Source organism: Gadus macrocephalus, chromosome 13 (genome assembly GCF_031168955.1).
Source record: "Gadus macrocephalus chromosome 13, ASM3116895v1".
In the NCBI taxonomy this organism is placed as follows: domain Eukaryota; kingdom Metazoa; phylum Chordata; class Actinopteri; order Gadiformes; family Gadidae; genus Gadus; species Gadus macrocephalus.
The window spans coordinates 9,693,235-9,720,581 of record NC_082394.1 but is presented as its reverse complement, the minus strand read 5'-3'; the positions used below and the strand labels follow the sequence as shown (position 1 = coordinate 9,720,581).

The following is a 27,347-nucleotide window of genomic DNA, read 5'->3' as shown; positions in this document are numbered from 1 at the left end:
CTAGTGAGGAGTCCGAAACGACAGGCTCTGCATGCACACAATGATCACCCTCACAATCTGCCTAGTCCTGCATATATATTTCAACACCCTGAGCTCTTTCTATACCTCCACTGTCATCCTCCCCACCCCATCGGGCCCATCAGGCCTCTTCTTTTACCCCCCCCCCCCCCTCCCTGAAAGAGAGATAGTGAGAGCGAGAGCCAGAGCCAGAGAGACCTCTGTTCTTTGTCCACGGCTCTCTTTCATGTGTCCCCAACTAAGAGCGTTCCACCCTTTTAAATTCACCTGCTCACACACAGGCTCCAGGGCTGAGGCAACAGAGCATCGGACCCAAGACACTTGGGGGGAGGGGGGTGGGGGGAGGGTGGGGGTGAACTAGAGTGAAATAGAGAGACTGAGCGATAGAGAGATCAAACGTAGTTGGATTACCCAGGGAGAGGAGGAGACGGCTCGCATTGTGGGAGAGGGGGTTGGGGGGAGAGATGGAGGGAGACGGGGTAAGGGCTGGTTTAGCCAGTGGGGCTCTGTATGGGTGACTTGCAATAGCGAAAGGTAACATAGGTTTGGTTGTTGAGGGCGGATTTGAAATGATTGTGTATTAGTGTCTTTCTTTCACTAACGGTCTGAAGGACACCTGCGAAAGAGAGCAAGGCAGCAGAATGAAGGCCCTTCAATCAATGATCAATTAAATGAAAAAAGCAATGAAAAAAATCAAGCAATGAATGAAAAACAATTGCTAATTTTATGCCTTTTTATTTTATTGTTTGCTTGATAAATCCTTTTTTCGCTTGAGAAAACATATGCTTAAGATCAAAATTATGAAACTGAGCTAGTCAATACAAAGACAGAGTGACCCTTGCATGAAAAAGAACAACGAGAGGCTGATTTATATTCAACAGCATCTGCCACGAATAAATTCACGCATCTGTCTGGACTCGATACCGCCACGCTCCTGACAAGCTCTCTAGTGCGTTTTAACCCGTGTAAAGACTGAGCTATACCTTCAACCGCTTGCGATAGAACAAAAAACCTTGCACGGCCTTAACTCTTCAGCTCGGAAACGGAGCCACATAGGAATCAATCAAACTCGACGTAGATTCATTGGGATCAATTAGAACGGCTCGTTTGTTAGGTGCGCTCTTTAAGCGATCATTTCCAGCCAAGAACCGCTGCATTCGAGTGAGATCAGAGGCTGCAGCTTAATTCAATCCCACCATCACTTTAATTGACCAATTTAGCATTGTGCTGAGAGAAGCTGTCCATTTGGAATGAGGAACGGGCAGCTAAGGAAATAACAGGCCTCTTAATCCCGCACCAGAGCAAGTGGGGCATTTGTCAATGTAGCCTACAAATGGAGGGAAAGTGATTAGGGCTGTGGTGGGTTTGGTTAGCATAGGTTGCAATGCCTCTGAAAAAAAGGAAAAAAAAAACAGGGCTGTAGCACTGTGAAGCTGTTTTTTTTCTTATCGGTCGCGTCTCCAATCGGGTGGAGATAGATTGGAGAGTCTTTGCGCTGAACAAATACGCAAATGGCACAACGTCAATGCAAGACAAATGAACACGGCGGCGTTAGCGCATCGTGCATGCTCGGTTTGCCGTTTGTTAGCAAAACTCGGAGCAGTGGTAGCTTCTTTTTAGCATCACAAAGAGCCTTTCTTTTTTTCATGCGGGGTGTCAAAACATCGATGCCTTGATCATTTGAAACACAGAACACCAGCCGAGAGGACCAGATGACCAAGACAGGGATTATAACGTGCAGCGGGTGGCTCACAACAGCACAGCAGCCAAATGTACACATGTGCCCACAGACACCATGAATAATCCCCCCCCCCTACTCTCCTTTTATCAGACTTTTATATTTTATTCATGGGGAAATCAAGCTCGTTAGTGTGCTGGTGACTTTGATACGGAAAAAAAATATCAGCAACCCCCAACCTCATGTGTTGCGGGGCCTTGAGAGAAGGCAGAGAGCCCCTTCATAAACGGATCATGCAAGTCACCTACAATCAGCCACAGGCCCCGTCTGACAACCCCCTGGTGTGCGCCCTTGGCCCGAGTTAACGACTAGTTACTGCGCTGACAGCCTCCCAACCGCAGTATAAAAATACAATGACAAAGAAATGATGTAGAAATGCAATTCCTATAGCTTTGAGTGTAACCATTTCTGAGGAGCCCAGCGAGGATAAAATGTAAAGACAAATCTACGGTTTCAAAAGGACCCCATAGATGTGGACATCTCTGTTACCGTGCTCTTCCTGCTTGAAGCACTCTGCGTTTCCCCTCAGAGGCATACGAAAGAGCCGCAATCCGTTTGGCCACGCCGATAATGCTAATTTAATCGGCCCATATTCACATGCTAATTGAGCCAGACTACCTTTAGTGCCGTAATGGCAGTTTTCTTTTAAGGTCCTCGCCTAAACAATGGGCTTTGATTCCCTCCTTCTTGGGCTGTCCCAGAGTGCTGGGCTAGCGTCCTCTCTTGTTCTTGTAAGGTGTGTTTCACACCCCGGCACTTGGTTCAACAAATTATTTATTGTATCCCATTCATTTTTAGAAACAGCCATATAATTGAAATGGCCCTCAGGCATATTGTATCCTTGTCCTTGAGTATTTCCTTGAATGGAAAGAGGAGGGTGATGGACGATAATATGCAGCTGTTTCCTTGTGACGACGTGATTGTTTCAATGGTACAATTCCCAGGGCCGGTTCGGATTTATTTAAAACTGAACTTAACTAATTTCACTTTCCCTCGTGTCTTTCCAAAACCTTTTAAAAAGGTTTTACTTGTTTCTCTTTTTTTCCAAAGTCTTTCTTTGTCTTTACAAGTCATTTACTGTCATCTCCACAATAAAATGTCTCTTTTCATGTAAGACCTTGGTTTATTTTAGTACACGTTTACCTCTTTATATAGGAATTAAATGAGTTTATGAGGTACCACAATCATACAACAAATCATCCAGCCATTGCCTCTGCCAAATAAACCCGGCTATAAAAGGTGCGTCATATTGTCTCATATATATTTAATCCATAGTTCATTGCTAGACTATGCAGTCTCTCTTTAATACATGGGTTGGGGCAAAGAAATGTGGAAAAAGTATATGAAAATATTTAATTAAGGAGCCATCATGCCCTTAGGTGATATTCCGTTTCAATCTCCGCAATCCCTTAAAGTTAAATAGGGGGTTTACTAATTAGATGAATGCCGCTATGTAAATCTACAGCATTTTTTAAAAGACAGGGGCCACAACCTAATCAGTTGAGTAAATAAAAAGGGGTGGTGTGTGCATGTGTGTTTTGGGATGGATACAAGGAATTGACTGTGTGCGTGAGTGTGGATCGAGGGGAAAAAAATCTGAAAGTTAATGAACAAACAAAACAATGCTGATGCGGTATACAGGTGGATGCTAGCGAAACACATTTGGTGCATTGAATATGCACCTGAATGGGAATGTTCACACTGCCTGATGTATTAATATGGTGTAGTGATTCGAGTTGTGTATCTGGGAATGGGTGTATGGATGTTGCTGAGCGTCTTGGCCCCGTTGCATGGGAACCTGTTTCTTTTGATAACAACCGGGTCAGGCATCCCTGGGTAAGCCCCATTTCGAACGGGCTTTGGAGGGGGTGGGGGTTGGGTTGGCAGTGAGCAAAAGATACAACCTCCCGTAGCTGTAACGTCATTAAACCATGACATCACTCTGATTCTGTATTAGATCAGCCCTTCCAATAGGATTTGATCACCGTCCAGGTTCATATCTTTATACGGCTTGGCTTTGCCCGTCTCTGGGTCAACTCTAATTAATCTCCAGGCTTCATTACGTGAGCTCACCAGAAGAGTGCCCCGTAAAAAAAACAAAAAAGCACCACAATTTCACAATTCATACACGACTTCGTATGAGATAATCCGGGGGGCCCCATGTGCTCGATAACAAATGTCTCGGCCATGAAGACGAGGATACCTGTCCCCCGTCCGACGTGAAATGAATCCGCACAGGAGAGAGCCACGGGAGAGCCGTGGGGAGCGGGGGGACTCGGGGGCGTTGAATTAGCCATGAGCTGACATTGTAACGCGCCACGCCCTTTACCAGCTGAGCTAATCAGTGTTGTTGCTACAGAGGATTAGTGTTTTAGATTGGTGGTGGTGGTGGTGGGTTAGAGAGGTCACAAAGTCACAGATTAGGTGTCCGAGGATATCCAGGGAGGTAAGTGGCAGGGGCAGAAGAGGGACGGCGGTGGCGCGGTTGTGCGTGCGTGTGGTGTGTGAGTGTGTGTGTGTGCGTGTGTGTGTACGTAGGATGGGGGTCCCGGATAGAAGCCTCGGTGGTGGTTACCCAAGGGGGCCTCTGGACCATCTGCTGCCCTGCGGCTAATACCCCGGCAGACGGCCCCACGCCTACCCCGGATCAGCAAGGCTAGGGGTGGGACAGAGGGGCAGGGTCAGGTGGGGGGGCTATGGGTGTGTGGATATAAGGTGTGGGTGGCCCACAGGGAAGGGGGGGGGGGGGGGGGGGGGTCTGATCATTAGCCAAGCCCCCAGCCAATGGAAGGCAGCAGGGGGGAGGCCCCACTGCATGTTGGGAGATTTGTTTTTTTGCTTCCTATTTTTTGGTTTTGGTTGAAATCCGAAGGGGGATGCTATGGAAAACAGTCTCCGAGGGGGGGGGGGGGGGGGGGGGGGGGGGGGACAACAGACTCGCCGGGAAAGACAAAGAATTGTTTCTAGAATGGTTCTGTTTGTTTACTGTCTGTTCTGTTTGTTTACTGCTCGTTCCTTCACACCTGCATCTCACACCCCGGTCGTCTGTTGCAGCAAACCCGGGCCACATTTGTGTGAATGCAAATGAGCCGCAAACGGAGCATTTGGGCGCGTTAAAGAAAGCTCACTATTTGTTTTCTCCCTGAAACGGGAGGCGACGCATAAATGAGTCTGGGGGTTGTGTGTTTGGGAAGCATTACGGCGTATTGTCATGTGTAATGAATTAATCATCAAAGGATCATTAGGGTGTACAGTGGGTTATGATAATAAGACTAGAATTACCGTCTCCTATCCCCCTCATTTCTCACACACGGCACCTTCGATTTTTCACTGCGATGGTAATACAAGACCCCCCCCCCTTCCCCGACCGATGGGGGGTGGGTGGGACTGGGGTAGCATGTGTGTGTGTGTGTGTGTGTGTGTGTGTGTGTGTGTGTGTGTGTGTGTGTGTGTGTGTGTGTGTGTGACTTTGTGTGTGTGGCTGCAGTATATATTATATATTCCCTATACTGTAACGGAAGCCTTCAGGGAAAGCAACATAAGAGCTTGTGGAGGGGTTTGGGGGAGGAAACATAGGGGGGTCTAGACATAAAATACATAATCATCTCAGATACTAGTAGATAGACGAGTAAAGATGAAGTGAAATCTCCACTTACGACTGGTGGACGCTGCAGTTGTAGAAGACGAAGTCGACACTGGCAAACTTCTTGCCCGTCTCCTTGGATTTGAGGTAGAGCTTAACTACCCTCTTGTCACCTATGACACACAAACACACACACACACACAACCCCAGGTCAGCCGCTGGGCCCATCGTCATCATTTGGACTGACACTTCACTGTCACATACAAGCGCAATGCAGTGAAATATAGCTGATTGAAACGTTATACAGTATTATTATAATACTATATAGTATAATATCATCTATAATATCAAGATTATATATTCTTTGGCAGAAGAGATGATGTAAAGCAATTACGACAGGCCGATGCCATGTGCATCATAAGAGGCCAGGATGGTCTGCTGGTTAGAGCCTTGACTTCCAGTCAAAAGGGTTCAGGGTTCACTCCCAATAGTGTGCAACCTGCAAGCCTCATTGAGCAAGATGCCTTGCTCCCCTTCCACTGGCATAACGTGTATGGGAAGTCAATGTGGATGAAAACGACCTCATGGTTGCTGGGTAATAAATCATGAGCGTAATCATGTACCCGTCTGTCAGATGTAGATGGTGTGAATATATGGCTGTATATATATATATAGACACCGTGACGAACAATCACAATCACAATATTTAGCAGACGCTTTTATCCAAAGCAACTTACATCGGTTAGTACACACATTGACACACCGCCGGCAGAGTCGACAATGCAAGGCGACAGCCAGCTCGTCAGGACCAGTTAGGGTTAAGTGTCTCGCTCAGGGACATATCAGCACTCAGCACTCAAACTAGCAACCTTTCGGTTACAAGATCACTTCTCTACCCCCTGAGCTACGCTGACCCACACACGGCTGGGCATTCACGAACGGAGCCTCCATCTCCGTTTGTGCATATTAATCTCATATGAATCGGGACAAATATAACACAAGCACAAAAACACAAATTGCTTTGCACCACACTGCTAAAGACACGCAACCAGCAGGAAGAAATTTAAAAATAACCGCACCAATCAGTGCTCAGAATGCGCTCCGACAGCAGGGCTGATGAGGAGCGTGGGTAATGGGCCGTTTTAGATGCACATCTAGCACTATGAACGAAGAAAGACGATCTGACTTTGAGCTTTAGAACGCACAATCATTCTGACAGCCGTTGGATCTCAACTCTCAAACACAGTGATGTGACGTGAAACACCCACATACAATTGAAGAACGAATAAAATAAATGAAAAGAACAAAAAAAACGGGGAAAATAAGAAACGGGCAGCGAAGTTATATTGGAACGGCCGCCTCACAAAGGAAGCCGGAATTGTTTCTCTAAAGTGAAGTTACCGGCGTAACTGCTGTTGTTTGTAGAAACATAAATCAATAACGCCACTGACAGCGCAGCATAATATGCAATAATGGGAATGGGGAAATAAATAAAAGCCATTTCCTCGGGGGAACAAACAGACAAAGCCCATGGGACGCCTGTTAGGCCCTGAATATTAAGCAGTGATCAGGCGTGAAAGGTGTGGTATCCTTTGTACGGCTTCACAGGGAGAGGTTGTACAGCTACGTCATGGGGCCGGCCGGCCATCGGGGCAGAGGGGGAACAGTGTCCTCTGGTTTTTTCACCATGCCATCAGGAGGCATTGGGGAATAAGTCCGCCTGCCACGATGAATACATAGCCCACATATAGCAACCGGCATGACGTAACGGGGACAGAGTGAGAGGAAAAAAGTAAAGAGTAAAGAGTAAAGAGTGGAGAGAGAGAGAGAGAGAGAGAGAGAGAGAGAGAGAGAGAGAGAGCTGGGGTGTTAAGTCTGACTAACTGGTCACGAGTCACACACACCTCTGTTCCTGGTGATGGGGAGGATGTCCCTCGCAGAGGGGGACAGGCAGTAGATGCGTCCCCCCTGGATGCGTCCCTCCGTCTCAACGTAGTCCTCGAAGGAGCAGTTGACCCCCGCCGCCAGGTCAGGGACGTTACGGGCCTGGAGCACCAGCTGGTGGAGAGACAGACAGAGGGAGGGAGGAGGGAGGGAGGGGGAGAGAGAGATAAACATAGTGAAGGAGGGGAGAGAGAGAGAGAGAGAGAGAGAGAGAGAGAGAGAGAGAGAGAGAGAGAGAGAGAGAGAGAGAGAGAGAGAGAGAGACAGAGAGACAGAGAGAGAGAGAGAGAGAGAGACGGAGACAGGGAAAGAGAGAGAGAGGGAGGGAGAGAGACAGGGTGTTAGATCAATGGAAGGACATGCGGTAACATGGATTGTTATGAGATGACATGAGGGTTAATGGCTGGGGAGGGGTGAGTGTGGGGGTGAGCTCAGGGGGGGGGGGGGAGCAGGAATCCTCACGCCCAACACAGCCGCTATATCAGGCTCCATTATGGCAAGGTTAATGTGTTCCTGCTAATGTGTAGAGGGAGAGAGAGGGAGAGGGAGAGCAAGGTGCACTCCCTATCAGTCACTCGGATACGGAGAAGTTTCAGCAAGCCGCTGCAGGTAATGGTCGTGATCCTATGCGCACACACATACACACACACGTACGTACCTGGATCTGGGACATGGTGACGGAGATGTTGCGGGGTGCGACGCTGAGCTCCACACAGTGCCTCTGGTCTGAGGCGAAGCGCTGGGGCTCGCTGGCCCGGTCACAGCGGTCCTTGCGAGAACATCTGCACAGGAAATAACACACACCCACGCGCGCGCACACACACACACACGCACAAAAACACACACCCACGCGGAGAGAACGCGGTGAGAACGCGGGAAAAAATATGAATACAGGAAAAGGTTTGACGAATGCTGATGAAGAGAGGCAGGAGGAAGAGGAAGATAGGTTATGGCAAAAACACTCCAACGGAAACCCCGCCCGAAAAAGAATATGCATGCACCGATGAAGAGGGAGGAGGAATGGAAAGCTTAAGACGGATACTGAGGCAGGCGAAGGCGAGCAATAACGGAAGACATCACCCGGAGCCCGTGCATTACAGCATCCCCTTTTCATCATGAGCACCTATTGGTCCTGACATTTGTGCGGGACTCATACCGCTTCTCCCTCGACTTTATAACCTCGGCCCGCCAAAGACACAAAAGAATGTCGTGAGAGATGTGCACACTTTCACTCATACTTAAAAACCTGGACCCCGTAAATTAATAAGCAGCACATATCAACCGCTACCCTCTACCCCTAGCCGAGTCATTTATTACGCGTCCGCCTTCAACAGAGAAATCAAATAACCCCCCCATAACACACCCCTCCGCTCCCCCATCTCGCTGGCAGTTTTACTATTAGCCATTCATAATGTAATAGCCATCAACTTCACCGCTCACGCTAAACAAAAACGGGTCTCTGCGGTAAACGGTGAGGGGGGTAGCTGACGTCGTCCTCCCTTGGGCGATACAACGAATGAAAACCCTGAGGAACAAGCTAACTGCTATCTGCCGACTCCTCCCTGTCCCCCCTTTAGCTCCCAGCCAGCCCCGTCTCGCTGCTAGTTTCACAAGTCCTCGCTCCTGCTCCGCCACAAAAAACGCAGTCCCCAGTCACAAACACACACTCACACACAACACACCCTCAAGAGGAGTGTGTGTGTGTGTGTGTGTGTGTGTGTGTGTGTGTGTGTGTTGACGGGAATTATGGCACGCAACTGAATTACATGCATGCATACATGCATAATTCCGACGAATAGACTCTTCCAGCGGCCGGGACTTGCGATGTACGAGAGTGTTGATGCGTTTGCCTGTTTATTCCTTTAACTGCGGCCTTTATGTGCCATTCCGCTGCACACCTGCACTCTCCACCATTAGTGGGATGCCTAGCTGCTTTATGGTCAGGTCGAGGCTGAGAGCACCACGGGGCTAAACACAGACTTATAAAGAAGTGGCCATTAATAGCCGCTTTATTCTGTCTGGCCGGGCAGACCGCCGGAGTTTGGTCCTGCGTTGCCAGACCGGGATACGAGTGAGTTGCTGATATCCCAGCTCTGACAGGAGGTCAGTCAGTGAGGATGCCAGGTTATCGACAGCGGACTCATCGAGTTTCGTCCCAGTGTGTGAGTGTGGCAGGAAAATATGTGGCTGGAGGCCGCGGCGGTATGCCAGCGATATATTTTGCACGTGTAATTAATGCAAAGAGACGGTTATTCCATTATCCTGAATTGCTCGAGGTGCATCTCCTGCGAGTGGCTCCGCCGTCGCCACACCTTTTAATAAGATCCAACTGTTTGAGCACCTAGTCAAGAGCGATGGCGGGAACACACACCCACACACCCACCACACACACACACCCTGGAGCCATGGACGCTTGCAGGGATAAATACGGCTGGCTTGTACAGATTGATGCACTCGCGCGGGGCTACGCACTCGGGCGTTTTGCACATACATTGTGTTTTATCACAAATTCACCCCCAGGGCCTTGTCTATTCGCAACCCGCACCGGAATATCAATCGATTGTAACTCAAAGCAACTCATGTTATGCAACCTAACTACAACTCATTAACCCATAAAGCGACTGTGTTATTAGGCGGGAGCCATCAAATGATTCCAATATCTAAAGTGTAACGGGCTTTTACTAGCGTCGTAAAATCGTGGGCTTTTAACCCGTCACACAAATAGTATCCACATAAATAAAGCCTCTGGATGCGGTTTTGGCATACACCAGGAGGAAGTGTAGGCTACGAGAGAGACAGTGTGCTTTATAGGCAAGAATATACAGAGCTACAGCAGACATTAGCAGGCTGCCTTTCAGCTTTCCCAATGTATTAATCACAGTCTCTTAACATGGATCCAACCATGGTGGGAGGGTACAGATTAAATGAGACACATACCCATACAAAGCATTGGGCTTCATGTCCTTTACCCGGAGTAATGTAACCTTAACTATGACTATTCTTTCTAAAATATTATGAAGAGGAAACCAGGGCACAGCGCCTTATCTTCCTCCGGAACTCAGACAAGCATTTTGTCTAACGATCGTCCACCACATTTACTCAACCATGGAAAACATCAATTAACTGCACTTTACATCAGCTGCTGCTCACTTCCACTCCCCCCATGTGTATCTTGTCACCTAGATCAGGTGTAGACGTGTGTGTGTGTGTGTGTGTGTGTGTGTGTGTGTGTGTGTGTGTGTGTGTGTGTGTGTGTGTGTGTGTGTGTGTGTGTGTGTGTGAGTGAGTGAGTGAGTGAGTGAGTGAGTGAGTGAGTGAGTGAGTGAGTGAGTGAGTGAGTGAGTGAGTAAGCGAGTGAGAGAGAGAGAGAAAGTGAGGAAGCGTGTGTGCCTTACACGTTATGCAGGACACACCAGCCACAGTGGGGGTCCCGGGAGCCCAAACACTCGCCACAGCTGGTGTACTGCTCACAGCTCTCCACTGGAACTCTCACCACCTAGAAAAAGAGACATAGATGCACAGAGAAGGGGCAGAGAGTGAAGGGGCAGAGAGAGAGGGGCAAAGAGAAACAGAGGATATACGGAACACAATTAGTACATTGCTTTTAATCAGCGTTATGAAAGCAAAAAGAAGAGGAAAAAAAGTGCCACACTCCACAAGATAATGTGACATTTTTGGCAGCTTATCACACCGACTCAATTTCAAAGAGGAGCTTGGCAAATAATCTTTCTGCATGCAGCGGCATATTGGAGTGTGTGTGTATGTCATAGAGGACAGCAGGGTATGAGTGGGAATGAAACACCGCTAGAGAGGGTGTGTGTTGGTGGTGGAGTGTGCTCCGATGTGCGCGTGTGTGTCCGTGGGTATATACTGTGGGTGTCTGCGTGTGCGTGTTTGAAGAGGGCTTCTGCGAGCTATTCTGGTCCAGTAGTGTGTGACAGCCTCCAGCGAAGCGTGTACAGGAGAAGCTTCGCTAGGCATGCTGGGCAGCTGGACAGGTGGCCGCGGCAACCGTGCCTTTGATTGACAGCTGACCTCCAAAGCCAATGGGAGGCAGAGGAAGAGAGGACAGACCCCCGTGGGTTGCAAGAACATCCGTGCGTCCGTCCGGGTTCGTAGGTGTGTGCTTGTGTGCGTGTGTGCGTGTGTGCGTGTGTGCGTGCGTGTTCGTGTGTGTGTGTGTGTGCGTGTGTGTGTGTTGTAGGTGGGAGAGAGAGATTCAGAGAGTGACGTTCACGGGTGCAATGTGCCGGCAGAAATCAAGCAAGGAGTCAGGGTTTGTTTGTGAGAGTGAGAGATTGAGATAGTTCACCACAGGGAAAAGACAGCTCAGTCATAAATTGTGTGTCTGCTGTGCATGTGTGTGTGTCCGGGGGGGGTGCATATACATAATGTCATGCTGAAAAAGTGCGGAAGGGCAGGGTGAACTATGAATGACCATTGGTGTACGTGTACGTGTGCGCGTGCGTGCACGCGTGTGGTGTGCACTTCACAGTCTTCATGGAACCATTTAGTATTAAGCCCTCATACTGCGTAAATGCATAAATGAGATCAACACTGGCTATAGGTGATGACAGATGGTTAGCAACATGCTACAGATAGCTCCACAGTGTATGGGGGGGGGGGGGGGGGGTCATTGTGTGCGTGTGGTTTCCATTATTGTGGGTATCATTCAGAGACTTAAGTGTGTTCAAAAGGGTGTATGACAGACTGATTGCTAACATGTGTTTTTGGATGTGTGAGTGGTGTGTGTATTTGTCTGAGTGTGTGTTTCACTGGAGGCTACCTTTAAATCACACAGTGGAGAAGGAGTAAGTTGATCAGTAAGTAACAACATTTAACAACCCTACCCTAGGGTAACACTATTATAGTGTCAACACATACGCACTGACACACACTCCACTCACAAGTGGCATGTGGGGTCCCAGCTGGCGTGGGGCCAAAGTGGGGTCTAACCCTTTGATCAAGCAACACAGGGGACAGGGGGGAGAGAGAGAGAGAGAGAGAGAGAGAGAGAGAGAGAGAGAGAGACACAAGGGAAGAAAGACCATATGGCTGGGTCGAGAGAAATATGAGGTAAGGGATCAGGTTGGTTAGCAACCGAAAGCTGCGAGCACACATGATGGATATGATGTGGACAGAGCAACGCTGTGCTTTGATTGGGAGCTTAGTATTGTGTACTAAAATATGACCAATGCATTTAAATTAAAAAGACCAAAAGCCACGGTGTAACATTATGCACGGCTAAACCATCCTCACCACGGCTTGTAGTAAGTCACAATCTAAATCCCAATGTTTAACCACTAGCTCTCGCATATACTTCAGATCTTATACTTTAGATTAATACAGATTGGAAGAGCATTTGAGCCGCTAATGAGGTGGATTCATGGCTGGTTAAAGCTGTGTGTACCACAGGGCACAGGCCCATTTAGCTGACAGAGAGAGGAGACATAGAAGCTCTCTCTGACTCAGGGGAATGGAGAGAGAGAGAGAGAGAGAGAGAGAGAGAGAGAGAAGAGAGGAGAGAGAGAGAGAGAGAGAGAGAGAGAGAGAGAGAGAGAGAGAGAGAGAGAGAGAGAGAGAGAGAGAGAGAGAGAGAGGAGGGAGAGTGGAGAGCGAGAAACCAAGGACAGATCCTGGCAACTTTTGGTCCAGAACTAGCCAGACCTCCGCCACCTAAACACTTGACCCCCATTAACAACCAAAACCACTGCAGTGTGACTCAACAAGGGTCAACATCCCCACCACGCTCGCACAATATGCTCCTCCACGGTCCTGCCTGAGCACCCTCGAGGTGAACACCCAGTCGAGGAGACGCCAACACGCCCAGTGTACAGTGAGCAGAGCTCTGGGACGACCGTGGCTCCATTACATGGGAGTGGTGCAGAGTGGGAGGGCTGTTTACTGTGGTAGTGGGCTGCCATCATTACGTTCCCCAGTGGAGGATAAACTGCTTTACTGGTGCCAGTAATGTGTTACTGGCACCAGTAACACATTATTGTACACACACAGTAATGTGTGTGTACATGTGTTGCACTGCTGTGCACGTGTGCGTTTACACGTGTGTGTGTGTGTGTGTGTGTGTGTGTGTGTGTGTGTGTGTGTGTGTGTGTGTATGTATGTGTATGTGTGTGTGTTTACGTGTGTGTTTGTGTGTTTAAGCGTGTGTGTATTTGTATGTGTGTGGGTACGTGTATGTGTTTTTTACCTGTGTGTATGTGGGTGTCTTATAACCGGTGCATTTCCTTGTTCTCACTAACAGACAAGAGGCCACGCCCACACATAGCACACAACCCCACTCACACACCAACACGGTCCCACTTTCACTCTCCCCTTTCCCTTCACATGGCTCTTTTAATGAAAGCCCATTCCCGTCAGTGCGCCACATTACTCGTTTGAATGACCTTATAAACCAGGACCACCATCGTGCGTCTATCTGCAGCCCCTTATTTACAATGCCGTCCAGGGCCGTAACTCAATTCTACTTTCTCTCTCCCTGCCTTGCACTCGGGCGTAAACCCGGAGCGGCCTCTCCGTCTGAATGCCCTTACTTTGTCCGTCCACTTGTAAAACTCCCCCCGCTCCGACAGCGCGCTATCTTTTGCCTTTAAGGTCACCTCCAAAACCCGGAGGGAGCCGTAAAGCTTTCAAGTGTGGCTTTTCAATGGCTGTTAAATTGAACGCCATAAAAGGATTGGGCCTTGTTGAGGCCTTTTTTTGTTAAGGGATTTAATATATTTGGAGGGGTGGGGGTGTCCAGGGTGTGGGGGTTAGAGCCTATACAGTGGAGGTCAAGACGAGGGGGTGTGTGTGTGCGCGCGCGTGTGTGTGTGTGTGTGTGTGTGTGTGTGTGTGTGTGTGTGTGTGTGTGTGTGTGTGTGTGTGTGTGTGTGTGTGTGTGTGTGTGTGTGTGTGTGTGTGTGTGTGTGTGTGTTTCTGCATTTCATTAAGACAAGCCGCCTCCTGCATGGTTACATTTTCGAGTCTTTTTAATATTTGGCCCATTGGCCCATATTCCTGGAAGAGAAGGGATGGCAAAGCTGGAGGCCTTTCAACATTCCCTTCATCATGCGGACCCCCATCCCCCCACATCCCCTACCACACCCCGGGTAAGCAGGCCCTAGCCATGTGCCAGCGCCATTTCAACAAGCGTCCCTCACACTACATCAATGGTGCTCTAATCGGACGCGCCATCGAACCGCCACCGCCATGCTCGACGATCAATACCTACTACCTACATACTTTACACAGACCCCCAGCCCCTCCCCCAGGTCCACAGAGGGGCAGGGGGCTACAGGAAAGATGTCCCCACAGATGGGAACGGACAGTACAATTTACTATTACCATTGGGTCATTAAATGCGTCAAGCAGACGCATTTATCCAAAAGAGGCTTACAGTGTTTTTTATTAAGAAACATGGCCTAATAGAGCAGGTCTGGCTTAAGGGATGCCTGCAGGTAGACTGGGGATATTGTGGATTGAACAATAGTGTGTATGGAAGAAATTTAGAAGGCTACTAGGGAGCAAGATGGTGGGAGGGGCAAGGGGAAGGCTACCACGAGAGATAGAAAGGAGAGCGAGGGCAATGGAGAGCGTGAGAGAGCACAGGAGAGAGGCAGGCAGGATGAGTATGTCCTAGAGAGAGCGGTTATCTCCACAGCCAGCAGGGAAGGTAGCCCTCCGCTAGCGAGGCTAACCCTTCCCACCTGCAACATGGATATTGCATCCTCCATAGGGAGCCACTGGGAGTGAGCTAGATAGTGCAGGGGCTGGGGCTAGCGGAGGCTATCAAAGGCCCGGCTACTGCATATACGCATGGTCAGGGTTGTAGGGTCTTAGGAAGCTCGATAGCTGCTGCCAGTGGCTCAATGTGTGGACCGATCGTAGATAAGGAGGGAGGAAAACACGGTGTGTTTGTATGTGTGTGCGAGAGGGAGAGGGAGAGGGAGAGGGAGAGGGAGAGGGAGAGGGAGAGATTGGGGGAATATAATGAAAGGGACGGCAGCATGTCCCGGTGTGACAGCTGTTGTAACCATCGATCAAATTGGGTTCCATCATCAGAGTCATTTGTTGTCCACCGTCAACAGGCGTTTGAGAGCTGAATTGGTTACAGGCCGGCTGGAAGTGGCCGAGTGAGCGGTCCGTTGGAATTGTTCTGACACAGATGTTTTAGTGAATTATATTTTTATGTTCGATAGGGGATGGCTAGATAGTGGCAGAAATCTTTCCTGCTTTTTCCATGAGACAACTCATTCAGTTTGTGTGTGCGTGTGTGCACATGCCTGTGCGTGCGTGCACATGCCTGTGCGTGCGTGCGTGCGTGCGTGCGTGCGTGCGTGCGTGCGTGCGTGCGTGCGTGCGTGAGCTTCGGATGATATTTGTATGACCATAGAGGTGTCGGTGCATGCAGGAGCTTATGCAAAGACGAGAGCAAAGAGATGGAGGGTAATCCCACGAAGAGAAAGAGAGAGAATGAAATGGAGAGACAGATCGAGAGACAGAGAGAGAGAGAGACAGAGAGACAGAGAGAGACGGAGACAGAGAACGAGAGCGAGAGAGAGAGAGAGAGAGGAAAAGAGCTCGGCCATTATTTTCTCCTCACAGTCGTTCTCATCAACAGGACTCTCCATTCCCATTATGGCTCCTGACACAAAGCAATCTGGAGCCAAATCTCCTTTCTCTGGTTGTGTCTCTCTCCTCCCGCCTCCTCCTCTCCCGCTCCGTCTATTGCTCTGCCTCCCTCCCTCCCTCCCTCCCTCCACACACACACACCACCTAATCCCGCCTCCTGAGCAGACTGAAACGTACAGACACATTAGACAAGGCCAGGGAGCAGAGACCCGAAGACTTATAGAGGTAGAGGGATTGAGAGAGCGGTGGGGAGGGAGGAAGGGAGGGGGGGGAGGAGGAGGGCGAGAGGAGGAGGGGTTAGGGGGTGAGAGTGAAAGAAAGGAGAAAAAGTAAGCAGAACTAGAGACAACAAAGATTGAAGAGAAGATGGTTTCATTAAAGAGACTAAGGCATTGAGATGGAAAAGGGAGGGGGGGAAGGGGGGAATAGATGAACACAGAAGATGAAATGGGGCCAAAGAACAACAAAGAATGAGATGAAGAGAAAGAAATAAGAGAAGGGGAGCGGGAGGAAGACGAAAGAGAGTGGGCACCCGATAAGGAGCAACAGTTAGTTTGGTGTCATCCAGCAAACCCATCTATCCCTTCATCCAAACGTTCCATGCATCCAAACATTTCATCCATCCATCTGTCCAACCGTCCATCCAAACGTTTCATCCATCCATCTGTCCGTCTTTCTTTCCAGCCATCCCAAACGTTCAATCCGTCCACCGTCGCTGATTTGGCCAATCGCCGCACCAGATGGGCGGTGATTACTATTGGTGGACGTTCCCGTGGGCAGGTGCCAGTCTGGGATTGGCTACTACGACGTTGCATTGTCAGTCAGTCGGTTCCACCATGTCCCCAACCCCCACCGTCACCACCCTTTCGCCCAATCACTGGCAACCTACGGGCCGAGTGATTGTACACCTGATTGAGAGTGTGATTAGGAAGGAGAAAGAGAGCGAGAGAGCGAGAGAGAGGCGGGCAGCGAGGGCGCTGGAGAGACAGAGAGAGAGAGGGGGGGACATTAACCTATCCAGCGCTCCATCTTGCCTAACCCTATCAGTCAGCCCCATCACTCTATCTGCAGAGGAGAAGATGGCAGAGGAGCAGGCGGGAAGAGAGAGCTGTGGGGGAGGGGAAAGGTGGATGCATATATTGGAGGAAGGGAGAGAGACAGAGAGAAAGATCGTTCTTTTCATACTATTAGAACAAATAGGACCACGCCTTGTAGGATCAAGAGTCTGAGCAGTTTTCGTGATGGCCAGCACACACAGACACACACACTTAATTAGAGGTAGAAAAGACTTTCAGAGCGCTAGAGAGAGAGAGATAGAGAGCATGAAAGCGAGAGAGGGAGAGAAAAGGAGAGAGAGTGAGACGGAGAAAGATAGAGAGAGAGGGCACGCAGAAAGAAAGATGAGATGAGGGCAGAGGGAGGTGACAATTGAAGAGAGGGTGAGAGAGAGAGAGGAGTGAGAGGGGGAGAGGAGTGAGAGGGGGAGAGAGAGAGAGAGGAGTGAGAGGGGGAGAGTAAGTGAGGGGCAGGAAAATGAGAGGGTGAAAGTCAAAACTGAGATATCAATGCTCACATTGAAAAACCATTCCTCCCCCAGTAGATGAGGCCACTGCTGCCTATCTTTCCCCACACACCCGTCACTCTCAGAGGGAAGCAACACGTCTCTCTATGCCTTAGTCACCAGCGCCGCCGCCTCCCCGGCCCCTTCCCCCCCCAAGGCACATCACAGAGAGAGGTAGCGAGAAGGCAGAGAAATAGCCATGCCCTCCGTTTCTCATCACAGACATGTGACCTGAGGAGCGAACCCTATTACCTGCTGAGGAGTTGGAGGAGAGCAGAGAAGAGTGGCAAGATAGTTGAAACGGTAAAAAAAATAAATAGGGGGTGACTTTTCCCCCCCTGTTAAATGCATTTAATTCCAGAAAGGTACCACCAGGAAGTGGAGGCATTATTAGAAGAAAAAAAAAAAAAAAGATTTTGAAAGACGGATAGTTTGGAAGGCGCAAGACTCCTTGTGTTGTGTTTGGTTTTGAACCTCAGGAAGGACGTCGATGTCTAAAAAGCTCTGGAGCGCTCGCATGGGTCCAACACACCGCGGCACGTGATTAATGTCCTCAGCAGGCTACATATCTCGCATTGATTACTTTGAAACAAAATAGACGACTCAAAGGGTTCTCCGTGAATCGCAATCAGCCTCAATTATTCCACTGTGCAGCAATTCAAAGACCCTAGTACTGCCCCGGTCAATGGCAAGGGAATGTCCCGGATGACTGTTTGGACGAACAGATCACCTCGTTACGCCGCTGTTAGTACGCTACAAAACAGACGACAAAATGGTTGCAAATGTGAGGCGTCATTGTACGCTCAAATACTTCAAAGTTTGCTCAGTTGGAAAGGGATTTTGAGCAATATGTCTGTTCTTTTTGTGTTTGCATTTAATCCCATTGTCCCCTCCCTGACGGGCTACTTTTACCTGGAAACATCTCTCTTATAGCTTCTGAGATGTTGTTGTCTCCCCCCGAGAAAGGGCCCCGTGTCCCTCAGAGCGTGTCCGTAACTAATAGATGTGCTGCACTCAGATAGCAGGTGGACGCCACAGGAATGGAAGCTGGGGCGGACAAATTGGTCATCTTTTTCCAAGATTATCTCCTTTTGTTCCGCTGAAGGCAGATTAAATCAGTTATTATTCTGTATTGGTTGGGGTATACAATGTTAATAAATCCTATCAGAGCGGTTTAGAGACTTATCCCATTATGTCCTAAACATAATTAGCAAAAAAATGGCCGTATGTGAATTAATCGTGGCTAATACATGTGCACACACACATTCACACGATTCTGAGTACTGTGTGTGGGGGTGCGTGTGATTTCTGCTACCTATATAAGCCCTTTATTGGACCAGAACAGACCACTCTACTGAACAACCCGCCTTTACCCCGCACCCAAAGAAATTCCCAGTAATACTGTTCTAACAAATGACTTTGTACATTCATACCGTTCTACCCTGGAAAAGGGAAGCTCACTTTTTATTGAGCATTTCAAAGGCAGGCCATTGTGCTAGTGTGTCTGTGTGTGTGTACTAGGGTGTGTGTAAGAAAGAAAGAGGGAGAGAGAAGGTAATTGTGGTTGTACTGGGCATCTCCCCTGTGTAAATGGATGCAATTACATGAGGAAGAAGAAGCTCGCCGAGGCTGACAAAGACCAGACGTGCTCCGCATGAGAGAGGGACGGAGATAAACAGAGCGAGAGAGAGCGAGAGAGCGAGAGAGAGAAGGACAGAAAGAGAGAAGGACAGAGAGAGAGTCAGAGAAAGGAAAAGAGAGAGGAAGGAAGGAAATGAAAATAAGGAAAGAATGAAAGGAAAAGGAAAAGGAGGAAACTATTGGCTGAAGAAATCAATAAAAGGAAAAGAGCAAGTGGGATGAGAAGAAGAGGGAGATCTAGAGGAAAAAAATGACAATGTGGGCATTGGAACACAGTACACCATGGGCTTGCTGGATGCCATGGGTTTCTATGTGTGTGTTTGAATATATGTGTGTGTGCATTTAGCAGCATTTATCAACTGCAGGTGCTACTTTGGGAGGTGTCAACTCGAGATATTGAGTGATGCTGCACATACAGTACATGGCTTAACCCCCCCCCCCCCCCCCCCCCCGCCTTACTTACCTCGAATGGTCTATTAACATTTGCATAACAATGACCACCAGTGAGCAGCCAGTGAGCAGGGTGTGCAAGTGTGTGTCTAGTACATAATACAATGCATTTTCTAGCTCTGTGTGTGTGCTTGGTTTTCCATATGCATGCTGCAGTATTATTATTAGTTTCAATCGTACACTGCTCTGCAGAATTAATACTCCTGGTGTGAGCGAAGCTGTGGCCACACCTATGAAATAAAACTCCAAACTCTGTGATCCATACGGAGATTCTCCCGGAAAAGATCAATCTGGGGCCATTACTTGTAAATATCATAGTCACTATGATTAGCTCCCCACAACGACTGCAACTTGATGAATGCAATTCAAATGAACATCTGAGCTATTTAGGATGTGGCTAATTAGCAGCATTAATGTCAGCGGTGATTGATACGAGCACCGAGTTAATATTAGTGGTGGCGGCAGACTGCTGCTCAAGTCTCTGCTAATGAGCTTGTCAGAGTCTCGAAGAGATCAGCGTGTAAACAGAGCGAGACAAACAGGCACAGCACACAGCTGATGTCCGACCGCTTCGCATGGGTAAAACATTACTCCTCGACAAGGCCTGGTGTGTTTGGGATAGCCCAATAAGGACAAGGGACCGAGGGCAGGTGCTTAAAACACACACACACACACACACACACACACACGCAGAGTGTGTCTGTGAGTGTGCTTCTAGCTGTTTGTTTTAATAGAAAGACATTAATAGGAATTCAGGCACTTCAGGCACAAAAAGCATAACACTCTCCCATCCACACACACGCACGGTTTGAGTGAACGATGACATCATGATGCTGATATTAAATGCCAGATTATCCCCAGGAGAGCACTTTTCAGCACATGCACTGAGAAGTGTCCATCAATTCTGACAAGACATGTTGAAAAGGAGTATGTATGCAAGACAAACATTCCTATTTTGGCATATTATGCAGTGCTGTTTATTCCTTCATAAAAGGAACAGCTTAGCCTGTGGCACTTTACAAGATGATAATATAAAAGGGTATCAAACTAGTTCAAGTATAAAGCAAAGCTTTGTATTGCCATTGGTAATATAAGTATTCATAAGACACTATTAGGGCAAGGTGTGCGTGTGTTTTTCACCCCGGCACACACACACACACACACACACACACACACACACACACACACACACACACACACACACACACACACACACACACACACACACACACACACACACACACACACACACACACACACACACACACACACATCCTGCATTGATAATAATGGCAGTGATGAATATAGCCAGGACAGAGCTAGTCATAAATCACAGGACCTCACCCCTAAACGTGACTCACGGCCTGAGCCTTACTCTGCATCTGTGTGTGCATGCATGCGTGTCCGTGGTGTGTGTGGGCCCTTGGTATGTTGGCACGTGTGTGTTTGTACGTGTGTGTGTGTTTGTACGCATACGTTTTTGTGTGTGTACGTGTGTGCATGAGAGAGGCGATGGGAGGACTTGTCATAGGCTATGCATCAGTGGATATGTCCAATGACACCTTAATGTGCTTGGCTTGACTAAAGAAACCCAGAGGGCAACTCCCCCCCCCCCCTCACACACACACAAACGAGGTGTGCGAGTGTATTCTGGGTGCACGTTTAAAAAGAACCTGTAATGGGCTTGACACACCAGCCTTCCTCCCATAACAGCTATGTTCAGGAATCGAAGGATGGAGAGGGACAGAGAGAGGGAGAGAGAGAGAGAGAGAGAGAGAGAGAGAGAGAGAGAGAGAGAGAGAGAGAGAGAGAGAGAGAGAGAGAGAGAGAGAGAGAGAGAGATCCTTTCTCTTTGTCACGTACACATGTATGAACTACTCTACTGAAAAAGGTGTAATAGAAACAAGAGAAAGGTTAAAAATAAGTAGCGGGGGGGTGGGGTGGGGGGGGGTAGGGAACTGTGGCACAGAACAGGAGGTGAACATATAAATGGTGGGGGGTGAAGTGAGAGAAAGAGCTCATGGATTGCGAGAGGGCGAGGAGATGAAGAATAAGAAGGTGCAATGAGGGAGATGGGGAATTGGGAGGGGAGGGACTAAGGCTTGGGACTGACTCATTAAAAAAACGGGAATGGGATCAGAGAGAGGCGAAGGGAGCAGCCTAGCGTTGGCCAAGGTTGGAGCTCTTAATTTGGGCTCAGATGGAAGTGTGCGCGTATAGCGGCTCAAGTCGGAGGGGAGGGGGGGGGGGGGGGAAAGCCAGATGTGGATTGTAGAAGGAAGTAGATGATGGCCAGGGGATGTACGATGATTTAGGGGGGTGTGAAGGAAAAGGGTAATGTGGGAGTGTGTGTGGGAGCACTGAACGTCACCACACCCTCTAGTCATTAGTGTTGGGAAAGGGGGGTTAAGCTGGAGCTCTGGCAACCCCAAGGCTGTGTCTTCTCAACTCAGAGGCTGCTAGCCATTAATAGATCAAAGACACAAAGGCAGAAAAATGAACTTTGATAGCTGATAGAGACAGCGGGTCTTTGTGTGTGGGTGTGTGTGTGTGGGTGTGTGCAATTGCGGCGCGTGTCCTTGTGTGCATCATATTTTTTTCTTGTCTTGCAATCTGTGCCGTGTGTGTGTGCGCTACTGTGCTAGTGTCCCTCATGCCCTTAGCTGTTCTAGTTGGAAAGATTAAAAGTGAACTGGGTCAACCAGGCTCGCAGACACACATTGTCTACATTTTGGGAACAATTTTAACCAAGCCACAGATCCAGACACCTCCATCCATTAAACAGTCTTATAACCGTGCCTCTCTCTCTCTTTGTGTGCTAGGGAGAGGCGGACAGAGAGAGGGGAGAGAAAGAGAGATGGTATGTATGCGTGCATAATGGAACCGTTATTAGACGCCAGCCGTGAGGTCCATGTGTTCAGCAGCTGGTGGTTTAGTGTGTGTGTGCGCGTGCGTGTGTTGGGAGAAATGTATGTTTGGAACGTAGCCGGGCTCCAGACTACACTGCACCCCTGTAGAGGGGACAGCTAGTGAGGACCGTACGGGGTCAACACCATTGTAAGGCGAAATATGCACACCAGAAATGTGTATTTTATTGTGAGTGGATTGTGTGTGCATGTGTCCGCGTGTATGCGTGTGTTGCCGTGCATATTTTTGTGAACATTTGTGTGCATGCGCGTGTGCGAACGTGTACGTGTTTATGTTTGCATGTGTGACTACATTTAGCTAACAAGACATTGTTGGCACTGAGCTTGGCTAACTTCAGAATACGCCGGTTAACAATACAGCGCTGTGGGGAACGCACTGCATTGTGTTTACTATATGCTGATTATTTTTGGTGTTATCTCCATTCATTGTGACTTGTGCCGCAGCTCGTTCTTTTTCCATGCCGGCCATGCATGGAGGAACGGGAGGCTGTTTTCCATTTTGTTGGGAATGCAACTCGTTAAGAGTATGGCCGTGTGTGCGGTTTGCAGGAACACACACACACACACGTGTCCCCAGGGCATGTCCACATGTTTAAATACATATTTCACTATCTGCTGATAGTGTGTGTGTGTGTGGTGTGTGTGTGTGTGTGTGTGTGTGTTTTGGGGTGTGTGTGTGTGTGTGTGTGTGTGTGTGTGTGTGTGTGTGTGTGTGTGTGTGTGTGTGTGTGTGTTTTGGTGTATGTGTCGCAGAGAAAGAGAAGAACAACTTCAAGAAAAAAAAGAAAGGAATGGACTAATCGTCTTTTTGGTGTGCCTTTATAGCTCCTTGTGGACCCCAAAACAGGGTGCATTGCAGCAGGTGCGTGTCTGAACCTCACCTGTTTGTCGGTCAGAGTGTAGATGTGCTGCTGGTCGGGGCTGAACAGCATGTCTCTCAGTAAGGGACTTCCTGTCTCGCTGACCGTCACCTTCTCGTAGAGCAGAGCCGGACTGTTCGGACTCACCGAGTTCACCAGAATCTACAGAAACACACACATAGACGACGCTGTGAGTCCAATGATAATTCAGAGAATGCACGTTGTTGAGATCGTTCAACGCAAACACAGAAGAAATACAAGTTTCGATGAATCTGCATGCAGGAATGATGTTTCCACACGCGCAAAACAAGCTTCACCGAATATAATATTCATAAAATTAAATATTTATCCATACATAAAATACACATTAAATAAACTTCAGGATGGCAGACAGCAGCTTGTGGACAGAGTTTTCCCCCTCTGGTTCAGAGACAAGCAACAGAAAGGGTGGGCGAAAACTTCATTACTAAACACACCTGTAGACAAACACGTACGGTTGTTCCAATCACACACACACAAGCCCACACAAGCACACAAACACACACAAGGAACATGACAAAGATCCTTTTGTGAGCGTTATAGTGAATAATTTACCCAGATATGGAAAATAATAGCGCTATAGATGAAACGATAGGAAAACGGCCGAATTGGAATAAGGCAGTGAGCCAAAGTCCTTTCAACAGGAAATGAAAGGAGTGGAGCATTGGACGATGGGGTGATGAGAGAGGGTGGGGGAGGGGTGGAGGGGGGGGGGGTGCAAGTATCAGTCGTCCATTACTAAGCTTTGTCAACTCCCACCACTATCAGCTCCCAATGACAGGGACAGCAAGCAGAGAGGCACTGAAAAGACTGTGTGCGCGCACACACACACACACGTGCAGACAGATGCAAGTAACACTGATCGTCTGGAATGTGCACATTTCTGTGTGCATGCGTAAAATCTCTGCAATGATAGTGTTTACTTTGGCTGAATCTGACAAGGACAAAATCTGAGGCAACACTCCCATTATCTGTGTGTTTGTGTGTGTGTGTATGTGTTTGTGTGTTTTGTGCTTTTTATGGAGAAAGAGGAAGACTCTTTGTTTGTTTTTAGAGAGGAAGAGAGAGTGTAGGGGTGGGAGCAATAGGAAAGGGAAGAGAGAGCAGTCTTCTAAGCACACGACAGTGATAAAGAGCTGGAGATGAGAGGAGCTATGGATGTTATTATCTGGATAATGGGGCCCGTAAACAAAAGATACATTTCATTCACAAATGCTTCATATCCTGGCCTGCATGAGCACACACCCCCATACAGACTAACATTTTCATAAGCAAGGACACACAACAATAATGACCAAATACCACAGCCCCCCCCCCCCCCCCCCCCCCCCCCCCCCCCCCCCGCCATGCACTCACACAGGCAACATCACAAACACACACACACAGAGGCTATATCGTAAACAGACACACACACACACACACAGACACAGACACAGACACACACACACACACACACACACACACACACACACAGCAGTAACATGCCAGTAAATGAAGATGGACTATAGAGGAGAAATGGGGAAATTCTGCTTCCCACTACTTTCTCTCCCTCTTCCCCTCTCCCCCTAAATATGTCCCTTCATCATTCTCACACAGACGACTGCCCCTGCCAGCCACATTGATCTCCCGCCCAGCGGCCAGGTCCGGCCGACTCGGTTAGTGTCTGGCCCGATCCTAGCTTGTCTTTTTACACTAAAAGGGGAAAAAGACACCGGCTCTTTGCTCCCTGCCAGAGCACTTGTTGAGATGTGCACGTCAACACATCCGTCCGTCCGACCCTCGGAAAGAATGTGGTGCTTTTGATTTCCCACGTTTGTGTGATTGCATCACAAACGGGTGGTCGTAAAGTGGATAGCACTATTGGCAAGTCTTCAAAGTACACGGGCTATCGGAAGCCATATCCCACGGTTTATCATCCTCTGTTTATTATCGTCCCATCATAATGTTTCACTTTTTATTTTAGTGTTGCCAGGTGCCTGGATAGGCACCGGCACTGTAGAATAGATCTGTGTTTCAACGCCTACCCGCCTCAAATTAAAGTGAGGAGACAGAAACAGAACAGGAAAGACAACAACATCCCTATTCCTAACACACACACAAATAATCAGACACACCGTCTGCAAAACATGCTGGCTGCAAAACAAATAGGAGTAGAAGAGTGTGAGACAAAGACGAAGATGGGGTGAAGAGAAAGAGGAGGAGGAGGAGGAGGAGGAGGAAGCCACATACATACACACCCATTACATGATTGTTTCATTTTGCCTTCTGCCATTATAAGGCAAATTAGAGAAGGTGCAAATTAAATACTGGATGAATGGATGGATGGATGGATGGATAACGTAAAGTGGACTACATGAGCAGAATTTGTCTAATAGAATGAAAATGAGATTTTCTGCCCTGAAACAATGGAGACAATCTAATAAGAAGGTAATGAGTAATATAAAGGATGGGGGGAGAGGGGGAGTGGGGGGGGAGAGAGGAGGTTGGGTCAGAGAGGAGGGTGGGGAGAGGCAGAGAGGAGGGTGGAGGGAGAGAGGAGGATGGTGGGGAACGGGAGAGAGGATGGTGGAGGAGAGAGAGGATGGTGGGGAGAGAGGAGGGTGGGGGAGAGACGAGGGTGGGGGGAGAGAGGAGGGTGGGGGGAGAGGAGGATGGAGGGAGAGAATAGGGTGGGGGAGAGAGGAGGGTGGGGGGAGAGAGAGAGAAGAGTGGGCCGGAGAGAGGATGGTGGGGAGAGGGAGAGAGGAGGGTGGGGGAGAGAGGAGGGTGGGGAGAGAGGAGGGTGGGGAGAGGGAGAGAGGAGGGTGGGGAGAGGGAGAGAGGAGGGTGGGGGGAGAGAGAGAGAAGAGTGGGCCGGAGAGAGGAGGGTGGGGAGAGGGAGAGAGGAGGGTGGGGAGAGGGAGAGAGGAGGGTGGGGGAGAGAGGAGGGTGGGGGAGAGAGGAGGGTGGGGGAGAGAGGAGGGTGGGGAGAGGGAGAGAGGAGGGTGGGGAGAGGGAGAGAGGAGGGTGGGGGGAGAGAGAGAGAAGAGTGGGCCGGAGAGAGGAGGGTGGGGAGAGAGAGAGAGGAGGGTGGGGGAGAGAGGAGGGTGGGGAGAGGGAGAGAGAGAGAAGAGTGGGGCGGAGAGAGGAGGGTGGGGGAGAGAGGAGGGTGGGGAGAGGGAGAGAGGAGGGTGGGGAGAGGGAGAGAGGAGGGTGGGGAGAGAAAGAGAGAGAGAGATAGAGAGAGAAGGGTGCAGGAGAGAGGAGGGTGGGGGAGAGAGGAGGGTGGGGAGAGGGAGAGAGGAGGGTGGGGAGAGGGAGAGAGGGAGGGTGGGGAGAGAGGAGGGTGGGGAGAGAGGAGGGTGGGGGAGAGAGGAGGGTGGGGGAGAGAGGAGGGTGGGGGAGAGAGGAGGGTGGGGGAGAGAGGAGGGTGGGGAGAGGGAGAGAGGAGGGTGGGAGGGAGAAAGAGAGAGAGAGATAGAGAGAGAAGGGTGCAGGAGAGAGGAGGGTGGGGGAGAGAGGAGGGTGGGGAGAGGGAGAGAGGAGGGTGGGGAGAGAGGAGGTGGGGATAGAGAGAGAGGGTGCAGGAGAGAGGAGGGTGGGGGTGGCGTGCATTTAGTTCGGCTAAAGGTTGCCGACAAGTGCTGGCACATGTGGATGTGCGTGCGCATGTGCGTGTCTTTCTATCGACATGTACACACTCCTATAGCATTGGCCCACCAGGATAAAAGCAGCGCGATATATGGGGCTCCAGGCTCCACATCCACTACCAGGGGCAGCAGTGGCTACTCCGTTTCTGCTAAGTGTTTGATGGATGGCTTTTCAGAACGCCACAGCACAGATGTTTTTAGGGAAAATGTCCATTCCCACGGTCTTGTCAACACAGATAATGCAACATAAAGAGCCCCTTAAACACATTATAGGAAGCGTCTTACTTGATGACGAACTGAGGCCAATAGCATTGGGTGAGGAGGAG

General features: G+C 49.2%; 1 protein-coding gene across 1 annotated transcript in view; it reads right to left on the bottom strand.

The window, feature by feature from the left end:
* The window catches only part of LOC132471020 (plexin-A1-like), a 162,312-nt gene that overhangs the window by 73,935 nt on the left and 61,030 nt on the right, over positions 1 to 27,347 (bottom strand). The window contains 5 exon segments of the mRNA XM_060069984.1: positions 5,413 to 5,512; positions 7,244 to 7,397; positions 7,942 to 8,065; positions 10,679 to 10,779; positions 23,375 to 23,515. Of these exon segments, the coding sequence (XP_059925967.1) occupies positions 5,413 to 5,512; positions 7,244 to 7,397; positions 7,942 to 8,065; positions 10,679 to 10,779; positions 23,375 to 23,515 (620 nt within the window).